This window comes from Salvelinus fontinalis, chromosome 12, assembly GCF_029448725.1.
Source record: "Salvelinus fontinalis isolate EN_2023a chromosome 12, ASM2944872v1, whole genome shotgun sequence".
Taxonomy (NCBI): domain Eukaryota; kingdom Metazoa; phylum Chordata; class Actinopteri; order Salmoniformes; family Salmonidae; genus Salvelinus; species Salvelinus fontinalis.
In genome coordinates this window covers 25,034,633-25,049,546 of record NC_074676.1, presented here as the reverse complement: position 1 = coordinate 25,049,546, position 14,914 = coordinate 25,034,633, and the positions used below count along the sequence as shown (strand labels likewise).

Here is a 14,914-nt window from a genome sequence, read left to right as displayed (position 1 = left end):
AATAGAGATAAAATTAGTCACTAACCAAGAAACAACTTCATCAGATGACAGTCTTATAACATGTTATACAATACATTTATGTTTTGTTCGAAAATGTGCATATTTGAGGTATAAATCATAGTTTTACATTGCAGCCACCATCAAAAATAGCACCAAAGCAGCCAGAATAATTACAGAGAGCAACGTGAAATACCTAAATACTCATCATAAAACATTTATGAAAAATAAACATCTTGTGAATCCAGCCAATATTTCCGATTTAAGTGTTTTACAGCGAAAACACAATATAGAATATATTAGCTTACCACAATAGCCAAACACATAAACGCATTTATTCACCGCAAAAGTAGCTTTTGAAAAAACCAGCAAAATATATAAAATGAATCACTAACCTTTGGACAACTTCATCAGATGACAGTCTTATAACATCATGTTATACAATACATTTATGTTTTGTTCGAAAATGTGGATATTTAGAGCTGCAAATCGTGGTTATACATTGTGAATACATAGCAAAATTTCCCCAGAATGTCCGGAGATATTTTGGACACTCACCTAATCTGACCAAAGAACTCATCATAAACTTTACATAAAAATACTTGTTGTATGGCAAATGAAAGATACATTCGTTCTTAATGCAACCGCTGTGTTAGATTTTTAAAAATAACTTTACCACAACATACAGCTTGGGTTATTGTGAGACAGCGCTCACCAAAACGGCGGAGAATAGGCATCAACATATTACACAGAAATACGAAATAACATCATCAATGTTGTCTTACTTTTGCTGAGCTTCCATCAGAATGTTGTACAAGGAGTCCTATTTCCAGAATAAATCGTTGTTTGGTTTTAGAATGTCCATTTCTTCTGTCAAATTCGCGCCACATTGCTAGCCAAGGTTGCTAACATTCCCACCCTCTCTTGGCGCAAAGAACGGAAAATTCCAAAAGTCCCAATAAACGTTGAATAAACTGATAAAACTCAGTTGAAAAAACCTACTACTTATTATCATATGTATCAAATAAAATCAGAGCCGGAGATATTCGCCGTGTATACCCAACGCTTTTCAGAAGACAATGTCGAGGTCCCTCGTGCACCGTCGAAGACAAAGCAAATACCGGACCTGTCACTCCAAAAGCTCTTGTTCGGCCTCAGATCAAGCTAGACACCCCATTCCACCTTCCACTGCCTGTTGACATCTAGTGGAAGGCGTATGAAGTGCATACATATCGATAAATAAAAGCCAGTTGAATAGGCAGGCCCTGAAACAGAGCCTCGTTTTCAGATTTTTCACTTCCTGTATGGAAGTTTGCTGCCAAATGAGTTCTGTTTTACTCACAGATATAATTCAAACAGTTTTAGAAACTTCAGAGTGTTTTCTATCCAATAGTAATAATAATATGCATATTGTATGATCTAGAACAGAGTACGAGGCTGTCTAATTTGGGCACGATTTTTTCAAAAGTGAAAACAGCGCCCCCCTATTGACAAGGTAAAAGGACATTACATCAAAGTTGGATCAGCCTGTAGTGTGGTTCTCCACTTTAATTTTGAGTGTGACTCCAAATCCAGACCTCCATGGGTTGATAAATTTGATTTACATGGATAATTTGTGTGTGATTTTGTGGTCAGCACATTCAACTATGTAAAGAAAAAAGTATTTAATAAGAATATTTAATTCATAGGCCTCCCGGGTGGCGCAGTGGTCTAGGGCACTGCATCGCAGTGCTAACTGCGCCACCAGAGTCTCTGGGTTCGCCCCCAGGCTCTGTCGCAGCCGGCCGCGACCGTGAGGTCCGTGGGGCGACACACAATTGGGCTAGCATCGTCCGGGTTAGGGAGGGTTTGGCCGGTAGGGATTTCCTTGTCTCATCGCGCTCCAGCGACTCCTGTGGCGGGCTGGGCGCAGTGCGCGCTAACCAAGGGGGCCAGGTGCACGGTGTTTCCTCCGACACATTGGTGCGGCTGGCTTCCGGGTTGGAGGCGCGCTGTGTTAAAGAAGCAGTGCGGCTTGGTTGGGTTGTGCCTCGGAGGACGCATGGCTTTCGACCTTCGTCTCTCCCGAGCCCGTACGGGAGTTGTAGCGATGAGACAAGATAGTAATTACTAGCGATTGGATACCACGAAAATTGGGGAGAAAAGGGGAGAAAAATAAAAATAAAAAATAAAAAAAAGAATATTTAATTCATTCAGATCTAGGATGTGTTATTTTAGCGTTCCCTTAATTTTTTGGAGCAGTGTATATAAACTACATGTCCTTGTACCATTTAAGTCTTCAAAATAGAGCAGAGATGCTGCTTTCTCATTTCAGGGCCCTTTTGACACTGCCCCAACTGCCAACACATTTTTTAAATAGTGAGTTACATGGCATAGCTCACAACAATGGTTAAACCACACAGGAGCCGACTTTTGGGGTACGGGAACAATCCCCCCCAAAACAATTAAATTAAATTGCGTGCCTAGCAAGAGAGCAGTGTGTTTGGCCTGTACAACGTACAGTGAGGCTACATGTGCTGGCAGAATTGGCAAAACAAAATGTCCCGTGATTGATACAAACCATTATGATATCATTCTGTCAGGTAGGCCTATTTTGCAGTCAACATTTCAAATCGGGAAGGTTAAGAAATGTTCAACCAAAAACATGATCAGCTAAAGAAAATGCACTGGCACCCTAGTGACCAATAATTTAAAATAAAATTGGTATCGCACTTCCAAGTCAAAGGGTCGAAAAAATGCCAGTGTTTTGGTCTCAATTTTGAAGACTGGTATGGCTGGTATACAGGATTGTAGAGGGATACATTTTGAGGGCTTAATTGAAGGTAATTCGATCACAAACACAGGGCTCCAGAGTAGACAGTCACTGTAGGTGAATGGGTACGTACATTCCCACAGACAAAGATTACAGGATAAACCGAGGATGTATGCATTTTCACAATGCTTTCACAAACTTAATATGAAATACTATTAGTACTGTCGTTTCCGAATGTATGAAAAATAAATCTTGTTTACAGAGAGAAAACACCATAAACGGCATTACCTGAGAGGCATTACCCTGAGATATTCAAAGCCATGGTCAGGGTGCTTAAAAGCTGTATGTACTCTGAGTAAACTGACCAGCAAAACGGCTAGTTTGTAAGACTGAGGTCCATCATTCTATCACATTATTTACCATGTCCTCAAAGACAACTGAATACATTTTCTTTGCTGCCTCGCTTTCACCAGAAACTGAACTATACCTGGCCTGTTTGTCATTCTGATATTACAATATAAATCTGACAGGTTTACACCCACCCATGTTAAACGGGGAGCAATTGCTGAGCCATTCATCATGATCCGCAGCAGGCCCGGCTAAACGGGCTGCGGCTATAAATATTAGTAAACTGCAATAAAGGAAAAAGCACAAATCTACAATGCAGAACTAATAATCAATTAATCAAGCTTCTTTATTCATCTGAACTGACCCTGACAGAGAGCCAATGCTGTAAAAATATCTACCTTTGGAGGCAGACATAACCAATTCAGTGTATACTGTTTGATGCTGTGTTCCTGTATATAGTGCGCATTATGGATAGAAGCTAAACCGTCGGCTAAATTGTCGGAGTGGACTTCTACACTGTGCACCCAAATGGGACAGGTTGTTTAAACTAGGAGTAAGTTGGCTTGATGAGCATGAAATCTCTAGTGGCTTACCTTGGGCCTCATCTCACAGGAACATGGTGTGCATGTGTATATGGACCCCTCCAGCTCCTCCACTGGGTGAAATGAGTAAGGCTATGCTCACCTCTCCAGGTTGCACACAGAGGTGTCTTTGTGTGCCAACCTCTTTCTGAGCTCCACTCACACACTACGGACTCTGTTCCCAGCCATAGGAAACACAGTGGGCTACAGCCAAACGGCTTGCCCTACAGGAGCAGGTACACTCTTCCAAATCCTTGTTTTAAAGTCCAGAACGCATCCTGACAAAATGACATGCTACTTACATGCCTTTTCAACAGCATATTTTCTTAAAAGAAAAGCAGCCCTATATGACTGAAGGAAAGACAGCCAAACCGCAAACATTTGGGTTAAACTGTGTTCAGTAGTTTATGATGGGAAGTACAAGCCCGCCCCAGAGTCCAATGAAAACTTCTTGCATTTTACAGACACCCTGCCACGCTTCAATAAAACGGCTCATTTCCACCCAGCGGTGGAGCTGTTCACCTTTATGCTAGCAGGGGCTTTGTGTTATTTACTACCTCTGAAAGCCTTGTGCCTTTGAGTGCTAGTCTCAGCAGGGCTCAGGTTGGGGCTGAGGCTGGAGAGAGGGCTGTGCCTGGGAGTGCTAGTCTCAGCAGGGCTCAGGTTGGGGCTGAGGCTGGAGAGAGGGCTGTGCCTGGGAGTGCTAGTCTCAGCAGGGCTCAGGTTGGGGCTGAGGCTGGAGAGAGGGCTGTGCCTGGGAGTGCTAGTCTCAGCAGGGCTCAGGTTGGGGCTGAGGCTGAGGCTGGAGAGAGGGCTGTGCCTGGGAGTGCTAGTCTCAGCAGGGCTCAGGTTGGGGCTGAGGCTGGAGAGAGGGCTGTGCCTGGGAGTGCTAGTCTCAGCAGGGCTCAGGTTGGGGCTGAGGCTGGAGAGAGGGCTGTGCCTGGGAGTGCTAGTCTCAGCAGGGCTCAGGTTGGGGCTGAGGCTGGAGAGAGGGCTGTGCCTGGGAGTGACAGGGAACAGGCAGATTATATTGTTGTTTTCTCAGCCCCAAGCCCTTCCATAAGAGAAGTAACAGCAGCAATACTCAATGATACATATCACTGAAAGCAAAGTACTATTTTTTTTAAATGGTAGATACAAAAATACAAATAAAAACGCGGCAGTAGTAATGTTAAGGGGGAACTTGAAAAATACAAATAAAAACGCGGCAGTAGTAATGTTAAGGGGGAACTTGAACAATATATGTTCAAGTTCCCCCTTAACATTACTACTGCCGCGTTTTTATTTGTATTTTTGTATCTACCATTTAAAAAAAATAGTACTTTGTACCAGCTGTGTTCAGTTAAAATGTTAGCGAGCACTGCTAAAAATAGACTTCATAGCAAAGACGGATCCATCACAATGTGTGTATCCTGGTAATAAAAGTGACTACAATACAGGACTGTGTGTGAGTAAGAGGTAAGGATGCGGCTCAGAGACGCATGTCATCTCTGGTGCTGCACTCCCCCAGACACCCCACACTCCAACCTGCCCCGTGACAAATAGCTCATCCCACAACTTTTTCTCTACTCTGTCGTATCCCTCTCCTGCCCCCAAACCCCATCCTCCCTCCCTTGTTGTGACCGGCTACTAAACTGATTGAGCCCATGCCTGGGATCTGACACGGTGGCGCGTTGCCTCCTATTTGTTGATTACTATTGATTTTCTTTGATACTTCATTTAAAAATCAATAGCTCGGAGAAAGAAAAATAGGCATGGTTTACACATACTTTAACATACTATTGTACACTGAAGGAGGCTTCAGTTTTGGCTCACCGTGGCAGCAATTAGGGGGAAAGCTCTTAACAGGTGAAAGCCTGGGCCCTCAGATCGATTCTCAGTTTTCCTCCTCAATCACAGAAAGTGGCCATAAATTTAACTCATCAGTATTATTCTTTATACAGCTGTGATGCACATAACGTCTGCTCTCCATCTCCTCGTCACTCATAAAGCGCCTCCTCGCTGGAAACGTTGTCCGCTGTCACAGAGAGAGAAAGAGAGACGTAACAGATAGATGCATCACCTGGAGTTCATGCGTGTGCGGAGCTTCTTTGCCTTCTTGCGTGCCTTCTGCCTCTCCTCTCCATCCTTCCCGCTCTCGGAGGAGACAGTGTTGTCCGTCACAATGTCCACTATGTACTTCTTTAATGAAAGATGCTCCTGAAACGCATGAAAACAATTAATTACAATCTCATTAGCTCATTCTGAAATCGAGATGGACACACAAGGAGTGAGAGGAAGAAAAAGGGTTCAACAGAAAAGTGCAAAGGTGTGACAATGAACTGGGCCTTATGGGACAGGAGTAATTATCTAGGGTCCCATATTCCCTCCGTAGACATAACATCCAGCTACTGAGAGAGTCACCTGCTGCCAGCACCAACAAATATTTGCAATATAGCCAGCAGTCCTCTTTGTGAGCTCACCCATATCACCACAAGGATATCATAGACTTGGTGGATAGTCTATCAAACTAAAGCAAGGATCTTCAAAGCTGTAGGCAGTTAAACTGAGAACACAAAACCTGTTGTACCATAATATACATGTAGCTAATTATGTCCATATCACAATAAAAAAGAAGCAGTTGAATCTAAGCCCAGGCAATCTACTATAAGTAGAAGCTTATCCATTGAAATGGCAGATGTGTGTCCATTGTGTGGCATATACACCTCTGGGCAGAGCAATTGTATCCTGTCATTATCAGGGCCTCTGCAACAATTGCTGTTCGTTTGAAGCCGCATACCCATGATAATGCTGAAGGGGGAAGAGGCGTCGCTTCCAGTCTAGTGTGCACCACACCAGGCCTGTCAGATCAGATCAAGCTGATATCTCCACCAGGAGACAGAGAGAGGTAATCCAATTTAAAAGAACATGATGTATGTGCAAGAAACCAATTACCCAATTATGTTGTCATCCAAAACTCTAGAGGATGGGATGGTCCACAAGATAACCGTTTCCATTCAGCAGCCTAGGCTGCGTGTGGCATGCCATTCCTTTTTGTCAAGTTTTGGCAGTGCACCTGCTGCTTGAATAGGAGTTTCAGATGAAACTCTTGAAAGACAGGTGTTGTCATCATAAGCACAACTAGAGAAGACCTACAGTTAACCACGTGCTAAAGCGCTCAGCAATCCAGGAGTCATAATAGCAATCATAAACAGGACCGAGAATCAATTCTTATTCCTTTATTTGTTTGACTTATTGATTTGTGACCAACCTGATCAATCAGAGGGAGGTTCAGGGTGATTAGAAAGTAGCTCCTCTAAGATCAGTAGAGATACAGGCCTAACAGGAATACAATGTGACGTGACAGGTGAATCAATGATAGCATCATTTTAACGGGATTGAAGGGAAAAATAAACATCTAGGGTATTTACTGATGGGAAACATCACATGAAAATCTAAACTATTTTTCACTGGAATTTAACACATCTTGAATAAATGTCACCTGTCTTTAATGAATGAGTTAGATACAAAATAAGCACTTGTGTGCTGACATGTGTAGTGCAATATTGTTCAGTTGAGCCTTTCAGTCATGACCGTGGCTCTGCCTTGCTTGAGGCAGCTGTTCTGTATTCTCCCTGAGAGCCTATCCACTCCTGTGCTACTGCCGTTTACTAAACAGAATTGTTTCAGCAACACCTCAAAGACATTACTAATCTCAAAATCACATCAAAGACAGTTTGAAGGGAGCTTAAACATTAATTAATGTACATATTTAATTGATATCAAGATTACCATGTAATAGCCTAATGCTTCTATGTGAACTTAAAACTATTAGTGATTTTCTGTATCTTGTCAGGTGATCTGATGAGGCAGTGTGACAGACAGGTGTCTGGCTGAAGCAGCAGGACAATAGGCCACAGAGCCAGGCCTGAGGGCAGAGCTCCTTCACATTACCTACTACACACGGCTTCTCTTGTGTTCCATTCTGGAGGGAGTAACCAGAGAGCTGTCTGAACATTACACACCCACAGTGCCCAGAAAACAGGCCTCTTTAGAGACAGGCACAATCTAAGTGATATGTTCCCCCACCACCTCTTTTGTCCAAGACGAAGTTGGCTTTCTCACTTGGTGTGAAACAGACAGCTGTATGTCATGTTGGGTACAATGTGATGGCATAATGAATCCAGTTACACACCATCTAAGCAACTGTTCACGGGACTATTTTTCAAATGGAGCTGAATGCTTTGTGACATTCAAGTTCTGTAGCACTAGCAACACTGTACACATGAAGATGAAAGATTACAGACCGATTACAATCCCAAAATATAATGTTTGTTCTCTACGTCCTCTGAGTGCCTAATTCTTTAGCACGCTGTTCCTTAACAACTCTTTCAATTACATTTTTGTCTTTTAGGACATCTGAACCGCAACTTCACTCCTTCGACTAGTTAAAAGACTTTACAACTCTGTACACTTTTTTTCTGATTGCCTGGCAGAGACGGGGTTACTTCAGCTGGCACTCTGTGTATTTCAACAGGGCTCTCTGGCCACCAGAGGGGATTCATCATCAACAAGAACCTAATTTAGTGCTGGCTCCATGAGGTCAACTCTTATACCCAGAGGCCTGAGTCCACCACAGCCTAGCGATCCCTCTGGTGGCCCAGGTCAGTCCCACAGCCAAACCGTCAGAGGCCCAGCTGAGGGTGCAGGAGAGGGGCTGGGGAGGGGGGAGTAGTCCCTTGGAGAGTTCACTGGTGTTTTTGTGCCAATAAATAAATCCAACATGTCAAACACGAGGGGTCCTGGACATTTCCTATATCATCTTAAAACAGGACAGGTGACAACTTATACATTTAAGTAAAGAGAGTGATTGCAATCCCAGCCGTTATCTCTGCACATCGATCCAGCCCTGTAGATAATCATTTTCTCCTCAATTTAATTTGTGAGGCCTTCAAAACGGGAGAAGATGACTAAATATGAAGCTTTGGGGCATCTGCCGCCCGCCTTCACTGAAAAACTATGTAGTGAACCCTGTACAGTTCAGCCAACAATCTTCATTTTAATTAAAAATCTTTCATTCCAGAAAGAGTTATGGAACCAACGGCTGGAAAATAGTTGCCAGTTGCATGAATTAAATACTGCACACCAAAACGAGCAGGACATAAAAATAAAGGCAGGCAAGCGTAGTCTATCTAAACAAAAATCCCAAGACATTTCTCCATCTCCTGCTAGCAGGGCTAAATACCCCATAATGGAAACATAGTGCAGTAAATGCTAAGAGCATGTCTATCCCATTACAACAAAGAGCTATTATTACACAGAAAACATCATGCTGCTGATCCATAGTACATACATTGCAATCGTTTGGACCCGTTAGCTTGGCCATTTCAAACCCCACCCGCCACTACTATTGTGAAGCATAGCCTACACTGCATGGTTTAAAGGCAGTCTGAAGAGATAGTGTGATACTGGCTGTGGCCATAGTACTGTATTGGAGATTTGCATGCCTTCATTGCAAATGCCTTGTTTATCATACTGTCAAACAGAGAAATGGGCTGCAGTTGGAAAGCAAATGATTTAGAGTGGAAGGTGGGGGGATTAATGATCAGCCAGTGAGAACAGGTTTGAATGAAGGAGCTGCTAGGGCCAAAGGTGATGCATATAGCACCAACAGTTGTCAGCCTCACAAAGAGCAGCATGCTGAAAAGGCAATCTCATATTGCAGAGCAGGCTGAGAAGCCTCCTTCCTTTTACAAGCAGTCTTCCCATGAAAAGTGCTCTGTGACAGAATGGCCTGTAGACATGGGGGTGATGTCACCCCCTCAACTGAGTCACTGAACTCTAACTGTTTACATTTCAGGGCCCATTTATAATCTCACAAAGACCTGCGAGAGAGCTACTATATGACAGGATTCATAAACAACAATAATGAGCCTGTCATAAATGACAAATAACCTTGATTTAGTATCACAGACAATATCTGAGTGGTATTCTTTTGTTGGGATGGTGGATGGGGTATCTTTCTATTTGAGGTAAGACTTTGGCGGTACGCACCACTTCCTCATCTGAGAGCTCCCGTCCCTGGATGCTGCTGCTGTCTCTCACGGCCTGCTGGTGCCTCTTGCCCTTGGTGTGGCTGTACAGGTGCACTTCCGTGGTGATCTACAAACACACAGGTCAGAAGTCACTGCTGAGGACACAATGGAGACAGAGGCAGACAGGGTCGACAGGGTCCCCCCCCATGGGAGGCCATTTAAACCAGTGTTGTAGTACTCGAGTCCAGGACTCTAGTCCGAATTTAGTCCCCATAACTTGTGACTCGACATGGATTTGACCATTGGTGACTTGGACTCACCTTCTTGTGACTAGTATTTGCACTTGGGACTGGATAGGCTATGATAAGCAGAATATTAGCAGCACGTGATGCGCAGCAAGGGTTCAGTTTTTTTTCAGCTACACCTTGTTTAGGCTACACCTTCTTCAGTCATGTAACCTCATTAGATAGCTAGCTAACAAACTATTCACGTTACCAGCACCATATATGCAAACATTTGGTGGCACAGAAAGAAAGGAAAAGGTATAGCAAAAAATGTATTGACCAAATAATTCCTCTTGCACTATAACTGACTGGGACAATAACTTGATTTTGAGTTCATGCCCACTGAGCATTTGGACCAGAACTCGAGCACTGGGACTAGAACTTCAGCCATAGACAGGCGTGACTCGACTTGTGATTCGGACTTGGACTCTGGCTCGAGCACATTTGGAACTCGACACGGACTCAAGGTTTAGTTACTTGGCTACATCACTAACCACATTTTCATCCACAGTTTATATGTGAGTAAAGTCATACCATATTAAAAGAAAATCACGACAACTGTGATGGAAACAGGTAGTTTTGGTATAATTTTATGAATGCAGACAGAGTTTGTTCGTTTGACATGGTGGTATCTTTTTGTGTTGATAAAATGTACTATGAAAGAAATGGTGGTGGAAATGCCTTTATGCACAAATATTTATATAATATCCATCATATTGAAGCAAACTTGGAGTCACGCGATAAAATGGTGTGTGGTCTTCCCACTATTATTAGGCTACAGATGAAATAAGTTGTGATGAACTTCACAGGGTGGTGAAAGTGCACGGTGATGAGCTTGATGCTCCTTTCCAATAAAGGTTGAGGGTCTTATTCTGGTGACATGATAATCGCTGCTTGTCTGCTGTTTGACAAATTAAAAATATTCTTGCTCTTATCCATAATAATCTCATAATGTAGACTAGTCTTCCCTCACTGTATCTGCCAGCTGTTGGCTATAGCACATGTACCTACTCTGGTCTTGACACATTTACTATTTAACTCAACAGTGTGTGTCAAAACGATCAGTAGAGTTGAAAATGCAATGGAAACACATTGAACTTTAGATTTTTAATCGGTATATAACTTTAAGCAAACAAGTAAATGTGTGCACTACGTCATCACGCACAACCTTTTATCCGCAACAAATCCGTTTGGTGGAAACACCACTGGTGGGAAAATATGCATATTTTCTTTATGAGGATTTTAGAATATTAGCATGAAAATCTGTCGCAAATTGGATGGAAACCTAACTACTGACTGACACTATACATTACAACTGGTTTTCAATAAGATCAGACAGACTTTCTCCTCCATCTGACCAAATAGTGAGTCCTAATGTTTAGTAGGTGTAAGGAACTTGACTGCAGTCAACAAGCCTTTAGTGGAATGAATTGACATGGTTAAGAACAAAAGGTGCCAAGGGTAGCCACGTAGTTTCTTCAAACAGCATGTGATGTGTCAGACAGATATGAGAGCATTGTTATACTGAAGATGCCCTAATGGCTGTATTTAATGGCATTCTCCTTTCTGACAGCACAGCTGGATCATAGTAGTTACTGCAGTATGAAATCGGTGGCTGACAGATCCACCAAGGATGATCCATCTCAACACAAACATTTACAGTGAACAAATGTAGCCTATATAACAACATTAATGTGATTGGCTCTAGGATGGTCTATTCCTTTTCTAAATCAAGCAGAATATGTTATCCCTGTACTCTTTTTGTTTGTGTCAATGATTCATCCTCACACCAACTGATGAACCAATGTCCCTTTGGTCGTTCTTGCTCCTCACACAGAGTGACTATATATAGTGTGGCATGTCTGGAAAACGACACACTGAAAACACTGGTACAGTAAACCACAAACTGTGTGAAAAACTGAGCTGGACTATACACAGACAGAAGCATGGCGTGAAGATGAAGAATTGACACAAACAGCATGAGGTTAGGTTGATGTGGACGTGTTGTTTCCTCCCACCAAGGGCTAGAACAAAGCCCATTACGGATGGCCTCGGTTTAATGTCATTAAATAGAGTGCTGGCTGCTGGCCTATAGATGATCTCTAGTGTCAGATGCTAGCCAAGGTCATCGGAAATGTTAACAAGATTCCCCCCTCCCCCCACACACTCCTGTTTATCTGATGCCAGTTGGAGCTCCAAGGTGTCGCAACCTTGTTGCGGTGAGAGCCGGCCTGGTCCGTCACAGATAAATGTGCCTGCCAATAGATTTGTTGCCCGTCACTTGAAAAGCATAGTCATGCCCAGTCATAAATCTCCACCCCAGAGATCATGTTTAATCAATGCAGTTAAATCCTCATCTAAATACATTCTCTTCCAAAATCCGCTGAATCTCCTTCTCATGAGCATTTATATGCATACAGTCTGCCAAGGGGGACCGCTCCACAAAGCTGCTGCAGCGCCATTCCCCTTCAGTTTAGGTTAAGCATGTAAGCCAATCAGTCTCACAAATTAGTGCAAGGAATTAAGTTAATGAAGTAAAGGGTGAACTTCTCACTGGAGAGTGAATCAAGCCAATTAACCATTTAGTATATACTTTCTCTACTCAGCATGTCAGCATCTGTCTAATGTTAGCAGGTGTCTAGTGGCATGTCTAGTGTCAGAAGAAACATGCCAAGGACAAGTGGGCAAAATATCAATCATCATCTACACGAAGAACAATACAAAGACATCTGTTAAACTATCGAAAACCATTTCAGACTGGGACTTTGTGTACATACCACAACATTGCACAAGGAGCACTGTTTCTTGCGCTCATACGGTGTCAGTTTGGGGGCATAGTCAGTGTTGGCATGTCTGCCACTCCCGAGTTCTGCTGCCTTCTCCTTCCTCTGTTCAATCTGCTCCATGTGCCTGCGACTGCTCTCATCATGCTGGGAAGGAGAACAACCAAGAGATCATGAGATTAAGAGGGACTTCAGTCTGGTCTACAACAAGGAAATGTAAACTTTAGACAGGAACCATATCCACAAAGTGTCTCAGCGTAGAACATTGGTCCTAAGTGCTGAGGAGAGACATTTTACTACTACACTTACAAGTAAAAATAAAAGCTATGCGTGAAGCCTCTTTGGTCATAAGAGTCCAACCTAGTCGATAGATCTTTAGAGGAGCACATAAGGTCCTGACCAGTTAAGAGTTACCAGAAGGTGTTTTGAGAAAGAAAAAGTAGTCAGTGGTTCTTGCTCCACATGCAATTGCTTTGGAGTGGTTGAAGAATGTTTAGCTATTTCTATATGATCACTCCACAAATATTCTAGACATACATGCTTATGAAAATGATTCCACATGAGCCCTATTTCACATGATATGCCTAAATACTTATAACCACATAGGCTAATAAATAATCACATCTTTTTCTTCAGATTATTTCATTAACCTACATCTAGTCATTTCAAGTTATCCCTTTGGAACGCAATAAAAAAAGCTTAAAATTGGGCATGCCTATAAGTTGGGCAATTAAAGGCATCTAGGGCCTGTTAGCTTTAATTGTGTTCGATGAAAATAAATGATAGACCTTTCAAACATTTTATGCAACATTATCAGCAAGTGATTTGATGTCAAAGTGTGTTGATATAACGGTGCTATACATTTTTTGAGGAGATGCTTTGTGGATATAACGTAAGATTGTGCAGCAGCCTCACTAACCTTCATCTGGATCTTCTTCTGCAGTTCCTCCATGGCCTCCTGTTGAGCAGCGCTGAGGGCAGCCAGACGCTCCTCTCTGTCTCTGTGGAGAGAACAACAGACTGGAATAGTGAGAAGAAGATCCTCCGGATTAGGGTGGGGGGGTATTCTATTTCAGACAAAGCACATTGAGGGGCCCATTTGACAGTACAAAAACAGATAGTTGATTCCAACTGAGCAAGGGGGTACAGACCTGGCCCTCTCTCGTGCAGCGTCTTCCCTGGCCCTCTCTTTCTCCTGCTTCTGCTGCTCGATGCGTGCCTCCTGCTCCTTCCTCCTCATAAGCAGCTCCTCCACCCGTGCCTGCCGCTCTGCCTCCAGAGCCCGCTTACGCTCCTGGGGAGACAGACAGGGACCACAGCCAGTCAGTGGGACTGTACACTGTGGTGGTAAGGCAGAGAAGTCTAATGGGGAGAGGGGGAGCTGCTGCTGTCCACTTACCTGTACAGCCTCGTCTCTGGCCTGCTTCTCCTCCTGTCTCCTGCCTCTCTCTTCCTGCAGCTCATTGAGGCGCTGCTCGTACTCGTTCAGCTTGGCCAGCACATCGTGCCTCTTGTTCTGAGCTTCCAGAGTGTTGATGAATGCTATCTCATTCACCTGCAGACAGACACAAGGGACTGGTCAACAAGCCTGACTCAATGAGCTACAAACAAAAGTGATTATTATAACAATAGTTTTAAGTCTGCCTCTAGTCTAGTTTGCCATTGCTTTTTTCTGTGATCCTGTTTCTTTGCTTTTAAGAACATTCTCAATGTCCAAAATTATTATCAAAAGCAACATCTAATTAGGAAAATTCTTCAACTCTTGGACATGTAGCTAGGTGTGCAGAGTCCCAGGGGTCAGTCCTGTACCTTGGCCTCCTCCTCCTGAGCCTTCTTCACTATGGCCTGGAGCTGCAGCTCCCGCTTGAACTCTGCATGGAGTAACTTCTCCTCCATCATCCTCCGCCGCTGGTCCAACAACTCCTCCTTCCATTTCCTGACCTCCTTCTCCTGTGAGGGGAAAGAGATGGAGGGAAAGACAGCTTGGGTCAGCTCATTTCACTCATGTACATTCTCTAACCAAGGCAGACACTATTATGGTGTCTTGCATTCAAAGCATTTGCTGCTACCCGCTCTGGTACGATGTCCACAGGGATTCATGTGAATATACACCACTTCATGTACTGTACTTATGTGGTTAATACTCAAGATTATT

General features: G+C 43.3%; 1 protein-coding gene across 4 annotated transcripts in view; it reads right to left on the bottom strand.

Annotated features, from left to right (window-relative positions):
- Positions 1-14,914, bottom strand: part of LOC129867048 (S phase cyclin A-associated protein in the endoplasmic reticulum-like) — a 100,833-nt gene that overhangs the window by 56,949 nt on the left and 28,970 nt on the right. For all 4 annotated transcript variants that reach the window (XM_055940159.1, XM_055940160.1, XM_055940161.1 and 1 more), the window contains 7 exons: positions 14,569-14,709; positions 14,159-14,314; positions 13,911-14,053; positions 13,679-13,760; positions 12,754-12,906; positions 9,712-9,819; positions 5,741-5,877 (listed from right to left, as the gene is read on the bottom strand). In XM_055940159.1, the coding sequence (XP_055796134.1) occupies positions 5,741-5,877; positions 9,712-9,819; positions 12,754-12,906; positions 13,679-13,760; positions 13,911-14,053; positions 14,159-14,314; positions 14,569-14,709 (920 nt within the window). The remainder of the gene's footprint in view (positions 1-5,740; positions 5,878-9,711; positions 9,820-12,753; positions 12,907-13,678; positions 13,761-13,910; positions 14,054-14,158; positions 14,315-14,568; positions 14,710-14,914) is intronic.